The sequence below is a fragment of the Cariama cristata genome, unplaced genomic scaffold, assembly GCF_000690535.1.
Source record: "Cariama cristata isolate BGI_N322 unplaced genomic scaffold, ASM69053v1 scaffold8100, whole genome shotgun sequence".
NCBI lineage: Eukaryota > Metazoa > Chordata > Aves > Cariamiformes > Cariamidae > Cariama > Cariama cristata.
Genome location: NW_009596329.1, coordinates 1 through 17,812, shown reverse-complemented (window position 1 = coordinate 17,812; position 17,812 = coordinate 1). Strand labels below are relative to the sequence as shown.

The 17,812-nt window shown below is 41.3% G+C and overlaps 1 protein-coding gene across 1 annotated transcript; it reads right to left on the bottom strand.

The window, feature by feature from the left end:
- Positions 1–707: 707 nt before the first annotated feature.
- On the bottom strand, positions 708–17,575 carry KIAA0930 (KIAA0930 ortholog). The gene is made up of 9 exons (XM_009705576.1): positions 17,567–17,575; positions 16,995–17,099; positions 15,599–15,676; positions 12,759–12,860; positions 12,034–12,174; positions 9,630–9,824; positions 7,315–7,477; positions 4,344–4,499; positions 708–1,150 (listed from the first exon to the last, which is right to left on the bottom strand). Exons 1-9 carry the CDS (start codon positions 17,573–17,575, stop codon positions 1,110–1,112), a joined length of 990 nt encoding a protein of 329 aa, XP_009703878.1. The 3' UTR covers positions 708–1,109.
- Between the last annotated feature and the right edge of the window lie 237 nt (positions 17,576–17,812).

Here is a 17,812-nt window from a genome sequence, read left to right as displayed (position 1 = left end):
GCATTATGCAATTTTTAGTCACTTTTCAGAGCAGAATTACATTTCAATCTTTTCTCTTTCAAGAAAACTCTCCATGCTTCAGCAAGTCACAGTACAGCGAAACACCACCAGGAGATGAAGAACCCAGGCAAGCTGCCCGACCATTCATCAGCTCTCATGCCCGCCTTGGCTACAAACGCTATCGCAAGGACGACTCTATGTACTCTGAAGTCCAGTGCATGCAGGAGGATCTTGGTTATTGGTAAGGTTTTTAGGTTTTGGAGTCCGATTATGGCCTCCTATTTTTGCACTTTAGACTCAAACTTGTATTGACTCAGCTAACACAGAGAGAGAAGCAGCATTAGTACTGAGTAGGAACCTCGGCTTTACTATAGCAGCACATTTTAGCCTTCTTTTCACTGGCACATTTTCTTAGCCAGTTCTTGAGGATGAAAATGTTGCTGTTCTTTGGTAGATACAGAAATCTGTCAGCAGAGTTCACCTGTCCTAACACTGACACACAAATGGGAAGATTTTCAGCCTCTTTTAAGCTCTGACCTGACCCGCTGCACGTACCAAAATGGTCATGTATCTTTGTAGCATCTTTTTCCTTTTCCTCCCTCAGTAGGAGATTATCTTCTCATCCTTCCAATCCCCACACGCACGCACACACGCTCATGCACACATTAAGCCAAACCGACAAGGAGAGTGTATGGGCGAGAGTCTATGGAACGACGTTCATTAGTACATCATTATGAAATTCTCAGGTTGTTTCTCTCAAAGAATATAAAGGTTGACACATTCTGTACATATTGTTGGTTTCTTAGTTATAAACACAGTAACAAACTGTCCGTAAAGTGTTGACTCGTTTTAAACACAGCCCCTTCTCGTTTTATCTTGCTGAAAGTCCTCTTCCAGTCGGAAACGCTCAAGTGATGTACTGCAAGTGGGCCTACGGTGTATGACAGCAGAGGAAGGAAGAAAGAGGCACTTTTGATCGGCTGGTATTCTTGGACTTCCCTTTTTCCTGCGGAGGTTTATGTTCCTGACACTAGATGGTAGTGTTAGCACAGAAAACCGCTGTGGTTAGGCACTTGGCAACAAGGCTCCAAGGCAGTGCCCGCTCTCTGCTATGTCATCAGAATTGGTTTCTGCCGCACTTCCAGGATATCTGGGCAAGGGAGAGAAACAAAGAGATACAGCAAACTTAGGAGGCTCCTGAAAGCAGCCACAGTACCAGAAAGCATGAAGAACCGGAGACGCAATTGTGGACTGCAGCACAGTCTCGCTGTTACGCCGCTAAAGGAATTTAAAACACACTATGTGACTTTGCCTGTTAAAGTCCAATTTAAGTCCTCCCCAGCCGCATCCTAGTTGAGAGATGGTGAGCCACAAATACATCTCATCATGCAGAGATGACGGCTGATGTACTAAGTATCATTTATAGGGGGATGAAGCACCATGTGTCAGACACAGAGTGGCGTAATCTTCCCGAGACACGAGTGGAAGTGTCATTACAGGAGATGCCAAGGGTCTTCCCTTCTTGAAGGGAGAAATGCACCATCCCCAAGACCTTTAAAGAGACTTTTGGCTCTGAAGATGTGGGTACAAATAATTCAACTGTTTCATCCATTCTACAGCCTGAAGCCTACACTTTTGCACTCAAAAAGCTGCCACAAAACCCACTCCTTTTGTCGGTCCTTCAGCTCCGTATTGTCAAAATGTGACAGAGTATGAACCTGTAAAACATCCGTCATAATCACTGGCATCTTTCCAAATGTGGACGGTAAAATCAGCATGCTGGCACAGCAGTATGTAGAAATATCTGGAAACTGGGCTGCTATGTCCTTTTCAAGGCTACACAGAGAATAAAGAACATGGGAAAAGGGAGCACTCGCTTAATTAAGAGGCTGATCACACACAGCTGCACAAAGAGGATGACGTGAGTAAAAATTGATCCACAGCTCCAGAGGGCTCTAGCCACACTTACAAAGAATGAAACACAGTGGAGTGAGTCAGTGAAGGGCCACAAAGATGATTAAGGGACTGGAGCATCTGGCATACAAGCAGAGGCTGACAGAACTGGGATTATCTAGCATGGAGAGAAGGCTCAGAGAGAAGGAAGTCTTATCAATATGTATAAACTCCAGACATTTTAAAATGTACTTCGATCACTATCACTGGGATTTTAATTTCTTAGTATAGGCTTCCTAAACCAGCCAAGGGAGATGAGCATCTTTCCCACTTCGTCCTGCCCCACGTGTAATGCTCGCACTTGCTGGAAAGCTGCCACTGGCACAAATGCATTAATTACAAAAAGGCACTGGAAACGAGCTCTACATGATGTGCCAAGCTAAAGCAAACATGGGTAGTGAAAAACTGCAGAATAAAATTCTGCCTTACAGCCCAGACATTTCATGTCCTGTTTCTGTGCATCTCAATATATACGCCGACTCCTGCAACCGTATGTTAAACAAATTAAATCTCAGAAAGGATGTTCAAGCTCAAAGCAAATATTTGAACATGGAGGCATTTATGCCACCCATTTGAGCAAGTATGAAATGCCAGCAGGAACAATACGTCTTCTGTGAACTCCAGAATGCCTGTGGTGAGAGAGTGAGTGAGCTGGGTAACTGCAGCTAACTAGCTGGAAGATTATCAACACAATGATCGTAAGGAATAATTACGTATTTTGCTGAATCATTGTTCAAAAGCCACCCTTAATTACAGAGGATCAATTTTTAACGGAATCTGTAATTTCTTCTAAATTGAAATCAATCCCTACATACAGTGAAAGGACAAATGTAGAAACACCTCTTTGCTAAGTATAATTTCCACCTTTACCTTATGAGCTACAATTTCCTTTTCTGCAGAGTAAGAGCCAGTCTACTATTGCAACAGGCTCTGAGGTCTTAGCCAGCAAATGGGGACAAGACTGCAGCTATTACTATTACACTAGCATCGTACAACTGATGACATTAATACCCATACTATCTTCTCATCTCTTTTAACAGTAGATTAACCTGTTTAACAACAGATTTCCCAACTCCTTTCCTCTTAGCTGCCTTTCAGGAACAAACTAGAAACAACCGCTGTGTAACAGACTGGGTGTGTTTTCAGGTGTGTTCTCTTTTTAGACCCAGACAAGAAAAAGCAGGCACCGATGAAAAGCCCACAATCCAGACAAACCTATTCAGACGTCATCCCATCTGCTGGATGGGACAAAAATATGAAGTTCTTAGAGGCTGAAACAGTTCTAAGGATCTTCCAACGTTAGAGACAGGACTTTACATTGCACTGGGGTCATAACTTTATTCCAGGGGATGATAACTTTATTCTGGTCCAGATTTCGGAGTTCAGCAATAGTTTTGCCTGAGATACTACTGTACAGCTGGATCAAACTTTCTGTCTGCCCAAGATGGTCAAAGTATGTTTTCAGCAGCAGACACTAGTAACATCTGTATGAAAGAAATTGTCACTACATTTAGACAGAGGAGAGAGCCCTTAACCACCGCTGCTTTGTCATTTTTCAGAAGTATCTCAAGAGTCCCATGGGCATTCTTACACTGCAGGCTGTATCCCTGAAAGGCTAGCAGGCTTGCTGATGGATAGAGTTCAAACAGACCTGTTGTTTTCTCTAGTCCACCTGTATTTGTAGGCAGATGAGTTACGTGGATGAAAATCAACTTCATTACTGCCTGCAGATTGCAAACCTCAACTTATTGTGCTATCCTAGCCCAGCTGAACAAATGGCTGTCATCAATGCAGTAATTGGCATAGCTAGATCAATGACATTGGGGACTGATTATTCATGGTACGATACGCAAACATCATTATGTCTAGTTAAAGACATTTGGCATCTGACAGATTTACAGGCATCAGTGTGGGCACTCCGATCAGTCCAAGCAACTTATATGGAAACCACATCTAAGAGTCAAAATTGGCAAAGGAGGTCACTCCAATTTCCAGAGCTGCCTTTCTGTAACCCTCCCAGTCACAAGTGTCTGCTACAACTACTGCTGTCAGTGGATGGGCTTACAATGAGTTGCCTTGCACGGAGATGGATGAACTTTATATTCCAATATTAAAGCCACTAGTGTTCCTCTGGACATTTGTTAGTACAAACTACCAACTTGTTTGAACCATCACCAAGCAAAACTGGCCCAAAGTCAGAGAATAGGCTGACATCATTCCACTTACTCATACCGATTTGCTGCTACAGTCAGCAAATGAGGTCTGTGAAGTGATGTTCCCTTACAGAGAAAAACTTGTTCTTCTGTCTTAACAGCAACACCCCCCAACACAGAAGGCTGGCTGGGAAGCAAAGGACTCTCCGTATATGCGTAATACACGTTAAAATTCACCTGTTAAAATTCGATGCAATGGCAAAGTGATGTATGTTAAGTGTGCATAGAGTAGAAAGTTTTCATCTGTTCTGTTCAGCTTCAGCCACGAGCCCACCAGAGAGCGTCCCGTTCCAGATAAGGACCGCGACCTCAGATTTGTTGCATTGTGCAGATCTGTAAAGGTAGAAGACAGCAAGCTTAAAGTGACTGTACTTTTCACGTTTCATTGGAACACTTCTGAAAGTCAAAAAAAAAAACCCTGAAAGTGTACTATTATTGTCTAGAGATAAGTCACATGCAGGATACTATTATTACTATTTTTATTTTTTTTACAATCAGTCAGATCTTGCCTAGCACAGAATTCACCATTTACATTGAAGCTAACGAATGACTGTAGCAGCTGGCACCATTTGTAAACCCTCACCTGCTAATAGACCAGCCAGGAGAGGGAAATGAAGCTTTTGCTACCACACTGCACAAGCAGAACCCTAATCCAGCCTTCCCTCATACACAAAATAATAGCATATCCCTAAAATCAAGTAGTTACTGATGCAGAAATTCACAAGTGTAACAGAAGAAAAAAGTGTTTCTTATGAAGAAAATTGACATCTGCCAGACAAGGGGAGAGTCAGTATTAATACGCCAGTTTATGGCAGATCTCCATGCACTCCCCAAGCCCAACCTAGGACCCTTCAGCAGTGCCATTCTTCTCATAATTAGGTTAGAGGTCCACAAATAACTTTTAAAACAAAAAGATACTGAGACCACTAGTAAGCTAGAGGCGGTTTTTATAGCTGCAGGTCTCTCCCACAGCCAGGAACGCACATGCTGCATTTTTTGAGTATTTCTAACTTTCCCTCTATTCCCCTGTAAAACTCAGCCCTGTCCCACAGTGCTAAAAGCAGATGTTGAAGTGAACATAACAATTCTGGACCAGAGGGATCCAAGCTCTGGGAGTCATTTGTTTAAAAGTGGGTCCTAAGGCAAACAAAGAGGTCCTAGCAAAGGAAGAATATGTAGTGGCAGCTACTCTAGCAAGATGCATAACAGTGTGGGAGGGAAAAAAATCCCAGAAAAAAAAAATTTGTATCTTGTTTTCCCTCCTTCCCTGTAAGTGTGCATAGCCAAGAAGTCTATTCCCCCTCCCCACTCATTACCACTATGCCAAGAGCACTGTGGTGATCAGGTCAGAAGGACTTGACTCTGGTAGCTGGACTAAGCACAATTCTCCTGCTGTATCATCCTTGCACATTGCAAAAGCAAGTGAAGTGGGCCCTCATGGGCTGTTCTTGTCCACAGCAGGTCTATCTGCACTGGGGGCAGCTCTGCAGCAGACTAAGGACACTGCTGATCTTTGGACAACCCAGTTTTCCTCCACCCACAAAGCCAAGATGTACCCAAACATCTCTGCTTCTACAGTTCACCCCATGATGGCCTTTTTGAAGTCAGCTTTTTCCCTCTGAAACAAGAGAATTTCACCAATGCAGCTCCTGAGAAGACATTGGTAGGACACTCAGGTTTCTGGAATTTGTGAAGAAATCTCATTTTAGTTACTTCTCCTTGTAGAAATCTCATATTTGAATAAATTAAAATTCCTAGCATAAGCTGTTAAAATATTCCTCTATTTCTTTTTAGGACCAGGAGCAATAAGGTCAAAACATTTATAACTAAGTGAAACCACATTTCTTGGTATTTTCTATGCATGCTATAAAATGTCTGGAAAACCTGGCATTTGCTTACTTCCGTAAATATATTAGAAGGTAAAGAAAATGAAAATAATAAGAATGTTCATCATTATGATTAAGTATGCTAGGATCAGACCCTGCAAAACAATACCGAGCAGACACTACCACCACCCACGAGGGCTGCCAGATAAATGCGTTGAACCCCATTCTGTACTGTGCAGCCTCCAGGTGAAAGATATCAAAAGCAGGACTCCCTCTAGGAAAGTTGCCCTTCTCCCCACACTAGGTAATAATTGACCCAAGCTCTACCCTTTGCTTAGTAGAACATGCTAAAACACATCTCATTTGAAATAATAGATGCTCTGACTAGGCAAATTAAGAAAAAAAAAGAGATGAGCAAAAGTTTCTATTGACAGAACCCTGAATTAGTTGCAACCAGTTTAAGTTGCACATAATTTGAATTAAACATTATCACTTAAGCTTGTTTTTTTAATGTGCAATTCTTTATTAGCTATGCTGGTCCAGTACTGCTGATAGGTAATACCTTTGCTACTACAAACAGAACTCGTGATCTGGAAATTACCTTTGTGTTTATCCACTGTGGCATGCCAACAGATAGTTAAGGTTTTTTTGGCTTTTCTACCAAATTGTTTTTAAACATACAAAAAGCAGTTTGGACGTCAACATTTGTGAGCTTCCCGCCTAACAGAACTGCAATATGATTGGATTTATACACTATAGTCTGAACCAGATTCAGTTTTTTATCTTGTTTTGTTTCATATTGAGGAACTAGAATTCAAAGGAAGAGTTCCACAAGGCTTTAAACCATTATATAAACAAATTCCTTAGGTTTTCTTTTTAGAGAGTTCAGAACCGATCCAAAACCAATTGAAGTGAATGCCTTTTCACCAACTTTAACCAACTCTGGATCAAATCAGGGAATTCAGAGAACTTGTCCATGAGAGCATGCTCTACCCACTCTATTGTGATAGCTGAGAGAGTGCCACCCGAGTGTGGTATCTGTCAAAGGGGGAGGACCTCTCCTGCTTAAGTTTCTCTCAAATAGGTCTATAAAAAAGGAGGAGGTATGTTTTAAACATATGTAGGAATTGTTGGTTTCCAGCCTTCAAAAAGATGCTAACCCTGTGAATAACCCCATTTTCAGACTGGCACTGGCGTTGGACATTCTGTGGAGCTAGGTTTTTCACATTGCAAACCTTTTGGAAAATCTGGCATTGGGATCCCTTTCCATAGCTCTGTGCCCTCTCCAGACAAGTCTGTTTAGCTGATACTACTTCTCTTACCTCCACCATCATCATCCCTGAAGAACTCCTCACTGTCATTTGCCGAGTGGGATTTTTTCATCTCAGCAATTCGATTTCGGGGCACTTTTCTCTTGAGGGATGGGGAGAAAAAGGATGGGCGATTGTTGCGTTCTGGGGTTGGCGGTGTGCTGAAAGAAGTGACCTGAAAGGGAAACAGAAGCAATGCTAGAGAAAGTTTTGTTTAAAAAATTCCGTGCTTCTAGTAAGAATAATCAATCTCAAATATGAACCACGAGGCAGTCACATGTGTAAAAATCAGAATCATGACTGGTGTCTAGCTGTAAGTTTTATCAGAGTGGCCAGAGAATGTCAAATGAACAGTCATCTTGGCTTCAAGATGCTCATCAAGATGAAAATATTTCGATATATCACCACCTTCAACTGTTACCTGAATAAAGAAAAAGCTCTCTCTCATTTTTGCATGTTGAAATTCAGAAGACTTAGTAGGCTAAGAATGTATTGTATTGGACACGCTAAAATTGCGTATCTTCATTTCTTTGGCAAACACAAGGTAGTAGTTTCCCTGCTTAGAAGGATGCCACATGGGATCACTGTGAAAGGTCACAGTGTCTCTGTGAAGCAGGGTCACAAGGCAATTACTTAGCCCAAGATGCTGACGCAAAAGTGAAGTCAACGTACAATTACATGTATATCATATTTCAATATAGGACAGATAAAAACAAGTTGAGATGCCCCAATGATTTGGTTAGTCTAAGTGATGACAAATACAAGGATCTAGTTGTCTATGGTGAAACATAGGTTGGGGACGAAACTATAGAGAGACCCTTCCTTCAGAGCAGTAGTTCCTCTTGAGTAAACCACAACTATAGTCAACCATACCTATTTCAGAAAGAACTGAAGTGCAGTGCTTATGTACTGGTTTCGCTAGTAATATTTTAATAGTTTCATTTCAAATGAAAAAAAATAGGGATAACTACTTTGCTAATGGAGATGAGTAACTTATACCTCATCCCTCCTTCTTCACACAGTTAATTTAACAATCCCACAACTCTCCCTGAGATGACACCTGATACTGCTCGTATCTGTCCACAAAAATAAGGAGGGAGGTGACACGTGAGTGAGGATGACAGCCAAGCCAGGTTGGTGTTGCGCTGCAGAAATACTCTAGCGTCATCCCTCTACTGTTAACATTTAAAAAACAAACAAACAAAAAGTAGAAGCATTCTACCACCCAACTGATTCTCTCTTTAGTGCACTTGATCTCTAATTTGTGCTTGCCTCTATTTTTAATTCTATAGCCATTTCATATCACAGCTGGAGGGAAAACCAGAAACAGACAAATCATCATTAAAACCATTAGCAAAAAGCAATGATAATACATTATCAAATCTATTTTGACAATGTCCAGTTGACACTGGAAGTCATGGAGCCAAAAGATCAGGAAATCCCTTCAGGCCTGATTTCTCCAGGCTGTATCTCTGTGGCAGAGAGCAAACACAACCAGTTAACGAGTTCTGCGCTGACAGCTCATTTTGCCTTTTAAGAATCCAGAAACAAAAATCAAACAGCTTGCATGGAGACATTTAGAAGCAGTCCTGCAGATCTTTAAACTACACAGGTTAGCTATGTTACACAAGAAACCAGACTAGAATCCACAGGAACTACCCAGTCCAGACCAGCACACATCTGTGCAGGTATTTTGAAGACATGTTGTCTAATTCCCATTAACTAGGTAAAAGGCCTTAATGGAAAACAAGGCTTAGGACTGAGTAAGGGCCATATCAGCATTTATTGGCTCATTCTATCGGTATTTTGCTGCACTTGCATTAAAATTAAGGATATGCATAAATATGGTACTGCATCTAGATCCATAATCTTTGCTTTAACATTGTACAGGCTTCACATTGGCAGCATTCATCAGTGGCAAAGTCTCCTAACAGTACCATTTCCTGTGAGGTTTACAGCGAGCAACCTACATAATATACAAATTCCACGTTTCTACATAAATTCCATCCCGTACAGAAATGGAATCTATTAATTTTCATAGAAAACAGGCAGAATCATCATTTTCCCTGGCATCAACATTGCTGCTGTTTCAACAAAACACTCCTCCAGAAGTATGAATCATCCAGCCATCTCTGTATTCAGTATTTGCTCAAGGAAAACTGTGCTAAAAATCCATCTGCATATACTGAGTATGTTCAAAATATACATAGGCAAACCTAAGTTCAGAATCTTGATGTGAGTTTATCCCAGTTTCAATCCGTCTACTGGCTTTGGAACAAAACATATTCATGCTTAAGGTTAAGTCAGTATTTCTCTCTGCTACTTACTCTCTCATGCACTGGGGATTCTGGATTTGAATCTTCTTCTGTCCCATACGGCGAAGTATCACCAGTAGAAACTCTGCTCACTGCCATCTCCGCATGTCCTTTCCCTTGCGGCCCTTTCATTCGGACAAACTCCATGTTGTTATATTTATAAAAGCCAAAAGACATTCTTTGAGCCATCTTAGCTGCAACACTCACCTACAATGCATCAAGACAGGAGAGAAAAACGTGTAATATCATCTCCATGTTTAAAAAAATATAACATTCTTGGAAAGCAGTTATCTAAGAAGTGAAAAATACAGTGGATAATGATCATTATTTTAATTCTCAAGAAGCATTTTAAGCCACAGTGTGAAGTGATCTCCAAGACAGAAGCAATTTTACAGATACAAAAATAGAGGCTCAGAGAAGACTCAACTCTTTCTGCTATCCAAAAGGCAGAGTTACCCAATGGTACGCTGAGATAAAACAAAAGGTTTTTAATCCAGACCCACACGGCACACCAGAATACAAGCAGGCCCGTGCACAACTCAACACAGCCTGTGCAGGGACACTTGTTTGAGTCCAAAAAGCAACAGATGCAGACACAAGATACTTCAAATTAGCAAAGAGCACTACACGATTCTGGCACTTCTTTGTGGCAAGTCAATTCGGACATTTGTGCGTCCACATCGTCAAGGCCACAGCATAAGGAACCAGCCCCCATGCACAACTAACCCATTCTGGCACTTCTTTGTGGCAAGTCAATTTGGACATTTGTGCGTCCACATTGTCAAGGCCATAGCATAAGGAACCAGCCCCCATGCACAGCTAACCTGCATCACACTGCTCACCGCAAAACCCTGACACCTTTTGAACACTCTCAACAGACAGAAGGGCTCAATTTCCAGTTAACACAACTGAACTGAAAACTGAACTGAGAACTGAAAAAAGGAACAGACCAGTATGAAAACAGTCAAGGTTTTGCCAAGGGAAATAAGTAGGACTTATCCATAAGTTTAAGTGGTTTATCTCTGCTTGCAGCAGTTTATCGCCTGAAAGGGCCAAGATGCCTATCATGTAACACAACTCCTATCATACTAAGAATCATAGAAGCATTTAGGTTGGAAAAGACCTTTAAGATCATTGAGCCCAACCGTTAACCTAGCACTGCCAAGTTCCCCACTAAACCATGCCCCTAAGTGCCACGTCTACACATCTTTTAAATACCTCCAGGGATGGTGACTCAACTGCTTCCCTAGACAACCTGTTCCAATGCTTGACAACCCTTTCAGTGAAGAAATTTTTCTAATATCCAATCTAAACCTCCCCTGATACAACTGAAATCAAGTAACCTTCAAAAGCATAGAGAGATACTTCTGTTCTGTTAAAAGAACGGTCAAATTTCCCGTTTTGTCTTCAGCCGTAATTCAGTATTTGAAGAGTTAACAATTTTATTTCATCTAACAAAACAATGTAAAGCAGCTGTGTGGTCAAACAGGACACTCCTAGGCTATAAGGCGACTTTACCACATCATATCTTGTCTTTCCACTGCAGGGCTTTCTTCTTGTGTTGTCTTTAGTGATTCTGCATTCCCATGTATTTTAATAACCCACCTGCTAATTGCATGAGGACGCAAGATGATGGTGGGACAGAGAAATAATTTCAGTTTCATATTCTCTTGAAAAACTGCTAGAAGAGTATCACTACTCTAATTTAAAACATGGAGAAGGGAAATTATTCAGGACCTCTCCTGACAAGGGTAGGAACAAAGGGAAATGAAGTTTACAGTCACAGTAGATACGGTGGGGATTTTTGTTGTTTGTTTTTTAAGATCTCTCAGGACTGTCTTCATAACAAACTGTTTGAGAGGTTTATTGGCTCTTGTGCTCTCTCGACTTCAACACTGAATTTGAAGCTGCAAGTGATGGCATTTCATATTTCTGTAGGAAAGCAAAGAAACCTTCTTTCTGTAGCAGTGAAACTATAGTGGTCTTTTAAAAATAGCTGTGAGTACAAAACACACTTAAGAAAAACACATTTTACATATAGCAAGGTAGTTATCAGAATTTAAGGTCTCCCTGCACAACATGCCTTCTCTGAAGTAACTAGAAATATCTATGACCTTTCAAGAAAATGAAAGGGGCTCCCAGAACTCTGAAATTCAGATCCATTCCTGTGTCACGCTCCTGACTACCTATCAACTTCTCTCCTCTTGGCAAACACCAGAGTAATATATCCCGATCTGAATACTCTCAGCCATCTGAGCCAAAAGCATTAGCTTTCAGGTAAATTTCAAAGCCAAAAAAGACAGACTACGATGCAGGTGATCTAACAGGTCAAAAAGCTAACAACCTCAGCAGCAAAGAAGAACTGTGGTCAGAGTATCATTGTGGCAAAGGACATTGTCCTTTAGAAGCACCTTACCCTGTTGTCATAGACCTTCTTGAGTGCTTCATAGCGGATCGACCCCTGAAAGATCACCCCTTGGAAGGTGTTGCTTTTGTCACTAGCCACCAGCTCCACACAGACCATTTCTCCTTCTCCCACAGTCATGTCACTGAAAACCTGCCAAAGACGCAAGATGAAACACTTCAAGGCAAACTGCAGCTGTTAAAGTTCAAATATATTCCAATTCCCATGATTCCCCTTAGGCAGTTTCAATGTAAATGGCAGAAAGCAAGGGCGCTGTATGTTCCACCCCAGCCATTCAAAAAAAACCAGACTTCAGGCAGTGTATTCCCCTTAGGCAGTTTCAATGTAAATGGTAGAAAGCAAGGGAGCTGTATGTTCCACCCCAGCTGTTCAAAAAAACCAGACTTCAGGCAGTGCACACTGCAAATCACGTGTTGAGATAAGCAGTTCTCACATCAGCCTGTCTTGTTTCAGCCCATTGTAAAGACAGATGCCGACACTGCAAATCACGTGTTGAGATAAGCAGCTCTCACATCAGCCTGTCTTGCTTCAGCGCATTGTAAAGACAGATGCCAAAATCCAGCTTTAAAGAAAGTGAAAGGTCAAATAAAATAAAAACTACTGGAAGATAACCCTCAGTTACTCAAGAACATTTGTTCAAAAGGTATGAGAAAACAGCTAATCAGGACATAAGACTAGAATAGGACAAAACTCTGCTGCTGCAACAAGGAACTCACCTCTTCAAAACTGTCAATCATAAAGAATATGTTGGGATAGCTGATCTTCGACTCCTCTCCTTTACTGTCCATTGGGTGTTTGCTAGGAGATGCAAACACTTGCTGAGAAAGATAGGGGAAAAAAAATACATCTTCTCAGTTAAATGTGCTCAGGAATGGATGCACTGAATATAAGGCAAGCAATGCCAAAACACCACAAATCCAACACTGCTCAGTCAGTCACTTAGGCTAGAGCTGCTGGACATCCTGCAGGCAAAGCTGAGCTGGTTTCTGACTACAGCCTGTTTTGCAATAATGAGAACTCTTGTGAAATCCTTGAGTTTTCACATGCAGGTTATCAAATACTAGTTGCTCCACAGTAAACGTCGCTGTGTGTACCTGACCTCTCACCATCCTATGGTACAGCTAAGGTATCCTCCTTTTCATTAACAGAGAAAACCACCTCGAGCTGCCTTTAAGTTACTGCTATGTGCTGCAAAGTAAAAGCACACACAGCAAGAAAGTTACCCTGAAGTAGCTGACCTAAGACTCTCTGCTTGTACAGTTAATTTCATTGTTATTGGTTGCTTAGTACCAGGATAAGATCAACATCACTCAGTAATGGGAAGCATGGCCTCAGGAGGACAAGCACTTGATTTCTCATTGTCATTTTCTGCTTATGTTTCTTTCTCTATCCACTGTGCTTCCCCTTGCAAATTCTTCCCTCTGAAGCAGTTCCTGAACTCCTTTGGTCTCTTTACTCCTCAAAACCACCTATGTTTAAATAGCTAAAGGCTTCAGATTTTATCATTCCAACTAGATGAACAAGGAGGTAAAAAGGGAGAAGAATTCACATCAAGTAGCTTTCTTTGCTTCCACCTCTATTTACAAAGCTTTGAATTAAAGAAACCTGTCAAATCTTAGCCCACTGTGAATGTGTTGAAAGCTCTGAAACTGCCCAGATTGTCAGGCTTGTGATACTCTTGCTACAAACCATTCAACACAAAACACAACTAAGGGTAGGATATTAGACATTCACGAGAGGGTTGCTTTTCCTTATTTGTACTTATGAAGCCTACATGCACATTTAAATACAGATTATTAAAAAGAAAGGTTGCTTTATGACAAGAAACAACATTAGAAAGTAAGAAGACTCCTCAAAGATAACACTTGCACCAATGCCTGAAACAAGGGCATCTTCCAGGGATCCTTGTTCTCATGCTGCCCAATGTAAAGCAAAAATCAGTCCCCATCCCTCCCCAAAACCTCATCTCCAGTCAGACACACCTGAGAAAAATACAGTTTGTAGATATCTTATTGCCAAGCCAGCAGAGAATCAATGTAGTCTGCAAAATAATTTAGAGGAAAGTCAGCCTTTTTTACACTGGTTTCCAGCCTTAGATACTCTACTGGTATGAATGCAGCAGCTTTGCCACACGTCTGGAGTAGTACAGCAAGTCCTGTGCCTGAATAGGGCTTCTACCTATTCAACATCTGGCTGCATGCTGACAGGGTAATATACACCTTCTAAAGCAAGAACTATCACAGCAGTAATACAGATCCGAAAAAGCTGGCTTTTGTTAAAACTAAGAGCCTCAATGGTGCATGTTAAAATGAAATGCCCTACTCCAAACAGGCTTTCCACACAATGTAGAACTGCCTTTTCTCTCTCCATATATCAACTTGATGATGTTGAAATGTTACTAGTACGTATTGGTAAGTTTTAATGTGTGCTCAGTTTCTCCCAGAAAACCGACAAAGAAACATTTATAAGCAGTCCCACAGCACGAGCCTCTAGGAACGAGGAACAGAAAACCTCCTCCTTATTCTGAACACTGCTCACACACAGTGAGGGTAGGTCACTCATCCTCTTCTTCCTAGTTTTCAAATCTGCAAGTAATATTTACAGATTTTTCTCAAAAGAATTTTGCAGAAGTTAACTGGGGGTGAAATCTGGACAAGAAAACAGTGGAAAAAGCAATGAGAAATAAAAGGCTTACATCAGTGGTGTAATGTGGTGTCTCAACAGCACCAGAAGGGAATTATGTGCCTAAGTAATGCAAATTACAAATACAATAATCAGCATTGCTAGTTTTGTTTGTAGGCAAAGCGACAATTGTTTTAAAATGGTAAAACAATATTAAAGGATGCAGGAGCATTGGTTTATTTTAGGTAAAGCCACACAAGCAGCTGAATGAGCTAAAGGAATGGAAATGCCTGGGAGAAACAGCCTTAAAAGGCAACAGGAGTCTTTTAAAGAAGAATTTCTGCCAACTAGGAGAAGTTGTTGCAAGATCTGCTGGGAACTGGGTGAAGAAGTCTGGGGTTTCTTGTTCCTGTCCCCTCCATGCTTATTATGCAGTCTCCTCCACCATGCTAAACCCTGGATTAACTGTATGCTGTACACAAGCAAGTGATAAAAGCCTTCGGTGTGGAGATGGAACGAATGAGCAAAACAAGAATCTCATAAAACAATAAAAAGATAAATTGGTAATCAGTAAATTGTCTACCATTTCATAGCCCTACATCACAGATTTACCCTGAAGGCTTCTCATAACTCAGGTCTCATGCAATGTCAGGTTTACCCTCAGATTAGTTAACAGTTGGGCATACTCCATCCCAAGCTCTGCCCCCCCCTCCAAAGTCCAGTAGGCAAAGACATAAATCTTGAAAGCATGCAGAGTGCTTTATAATTTTTTGAGAGGGGCTATAAAGGACATTTAGAGCTCAGATTAGATGACTGGCAGGAAATGTCACTAGACAAAGACTTGAGATGCTCCACAAGGATGCACAGCCTGAGAACCATTGCCCTGGTACTGGACGCCAACCTCTTATCCACAGTAATAACAGGGTAATCTCACCTGAGATTTCTTTTTGTGAATGTGAATATCTCCTCCATCCGAGCGTGTGCATACAGCACATGTCACCACATAATCCAGCTAAAACAGGGCACCAGATAGAGAAATAAAGGTTTAGGGTTAGAAAAGCAGAACATTCATGTGCATGAAGCAGAACACATTCTGTCTTAAATTTTTTTAGCTGTCTGGTTAAAAAGTAAGATGTTTTGGTATTATCGTTCGCTTTATTCCCTTTACTATACTGAAATTCCTACAATTTTCAAGCCTGTGTGTGTTTATTAATTCAGTGATACTGAAATCTTTTGCACAGATGCTTGCTGACGTGCACAACCTATAGATAAAGAAACTCCTGTCGATATTGTTTAACACTAGCTTACTGGTCAGCTGGGGCAACAAGCATGGCACACATACAAGCACACCTGAAGGTAGAAATGGAAAAGATACTCTCTTTTTGACAAGGGAAAAATAGAATCACTAATGAACTCAAGCAACACATTAGAGAGGTCAGAAACCATTAACGTAGCCTGCCAAACAACCTGAAAAAACTTGTAAGGAGCAAGCGTGACAGCTCTGCACAGCAATGCCCAGCTGTAAAAACATCTCTGAATTCTGACTGTAGCAAACAGGTTCTGGTTTTATTCAGTATCAAATAAAGGTGGAAACTGTTCTCTGCAGAGAAGTTCCGCAACGAGAGTTTTGGGAGGAAGGAGAGAGAATGAAAACAATTTATTTTCCAGGATGTGTGCAATGATCCAGCAGTCTCTCATTCTGAGATCATGATCAACAAAATCTTTAAGGGATCTCAAATGACAATAGTAACTTTAAGCTTCCCTAAGCGCCAATGTAACATATGCAATAACTAAACAACCTATGAGTTAATTTAAGAAATAATTTGAGCTAGCCTCATGTTTCCACCAACCAAAAAAAAAAAGTTTTATTAAAGTTCTGATGTCAAGAGCAGCAAACTCCCAGTATAGTACACAACACCTTTACTGCATTTCCACTTAGCAGTTCCCTCTTAGCTGCACCACTATCGTGAACTCTAATGGAAATATTGCTTGTCTAACAGTTTCGTCCACTCTCAAAAACTATTAAACTTGATGAAGCCTTTCATTTTGCAAAACTTTGTTACAAAGCATAAAATTCAGCCCAGCTTCACTAGATATATTTAAAGTTTTTTGAGGAAAACTATTAGGACTCTACTGAAAAACAATAAGCATCTTGGTTTATGTTCATTTAGACTCTGAGAGGCAAAATTAAAGCTATGTTTTCTTTATATCCTCCAGCAGTGGTCAAAATCCCCAAGCTAGGGAGGAAAGCAGACCGATCAAAGCCTACCCTACCCTAAAACCTCTCTAGCATAAACAGCCCATGAAAATTAGATAAGCATCACTGTTACCTTCTGTAAAATGAGGTTCAAGTAGACGCTCTCTTCCCAGTCAATGTCAGGGTCTCCCAGACCAGGAAGTTTCTTAGAATCTCTCCGGTAAACTTCAACTTCAACCTGCTAAGAAAATATCACATCTCCTTGAAAAATATTACTTAAAGGTATCTATAGGCAAACATAAAATTGACACCAGAAGCTGCATGTTGCATAACTTCCTGCTATATTTTTCTGTCAGGATCAGATTTTGCTCACCACGCAAGGTCAGTCCTCGTGGAAGGTTTTGCGTGGAAGTGAAGCTAGGGGAATGGGGGATGTGAAGAACAACAGGTGAGAAAAGCAGGTCTGTGCCAGGGAATCTCAGTTTTGGACAGCAGCTTCATTTATTGCTTGTAACGGGTATGTTTTAGCAAAAATGAAATTAATAAAATCAGGGATACACACACATGTATTTCTCATAACACAGTCCCTTGGAACCAAACATGCCACAGGACTAATGCTCAACATTGTCTGGCAGGTAGCTGTTCCTTGTTCCCCATTGGGGTGGGAGTATCTGGGAGGAGGAAGTCCACGAATTAATGTCTCACGTAGGACATTGTGGTAACCCCCTGTACTGCATTTGCATGGCAAGGTTTTGGTAGCAGGGGGCTACACGGGTGGGTTCTGTGAGAAGTTGCCAGAAGCTTCCCACATGTCCGATGAAGCCAATGCCAGCTGGCTCCAAGAAGGACCCAACGTTGGCCAAGGCCCAGCCCAGCAGAGACAGGGGTAGCGCGTCGGGGACAACAGAGTTAAGAAAGAGGGGAAAACTGCGCTACTACAGCTGGAGAGAG

Bases quoted from the DNA above. Each gene is read 5' to 3' on its own strand.
- KIAA0930 (XM_009705576.1), bottom strand. The intron at 15,677-16,994 runs GTAACAGTGATG...GCCCTGTTTTAG, and splicing joins TGAACCTCATTTTACAGAAG to CTGGATTATGTGGTGACATG. The intron at 12,861-15,598 runs GTGAGATTACCC...TATCTTTCTCAG, and splicing joins TTCACAAAAAGAAATCTCAG to CAAGTGTTTGCATCTCCTAG.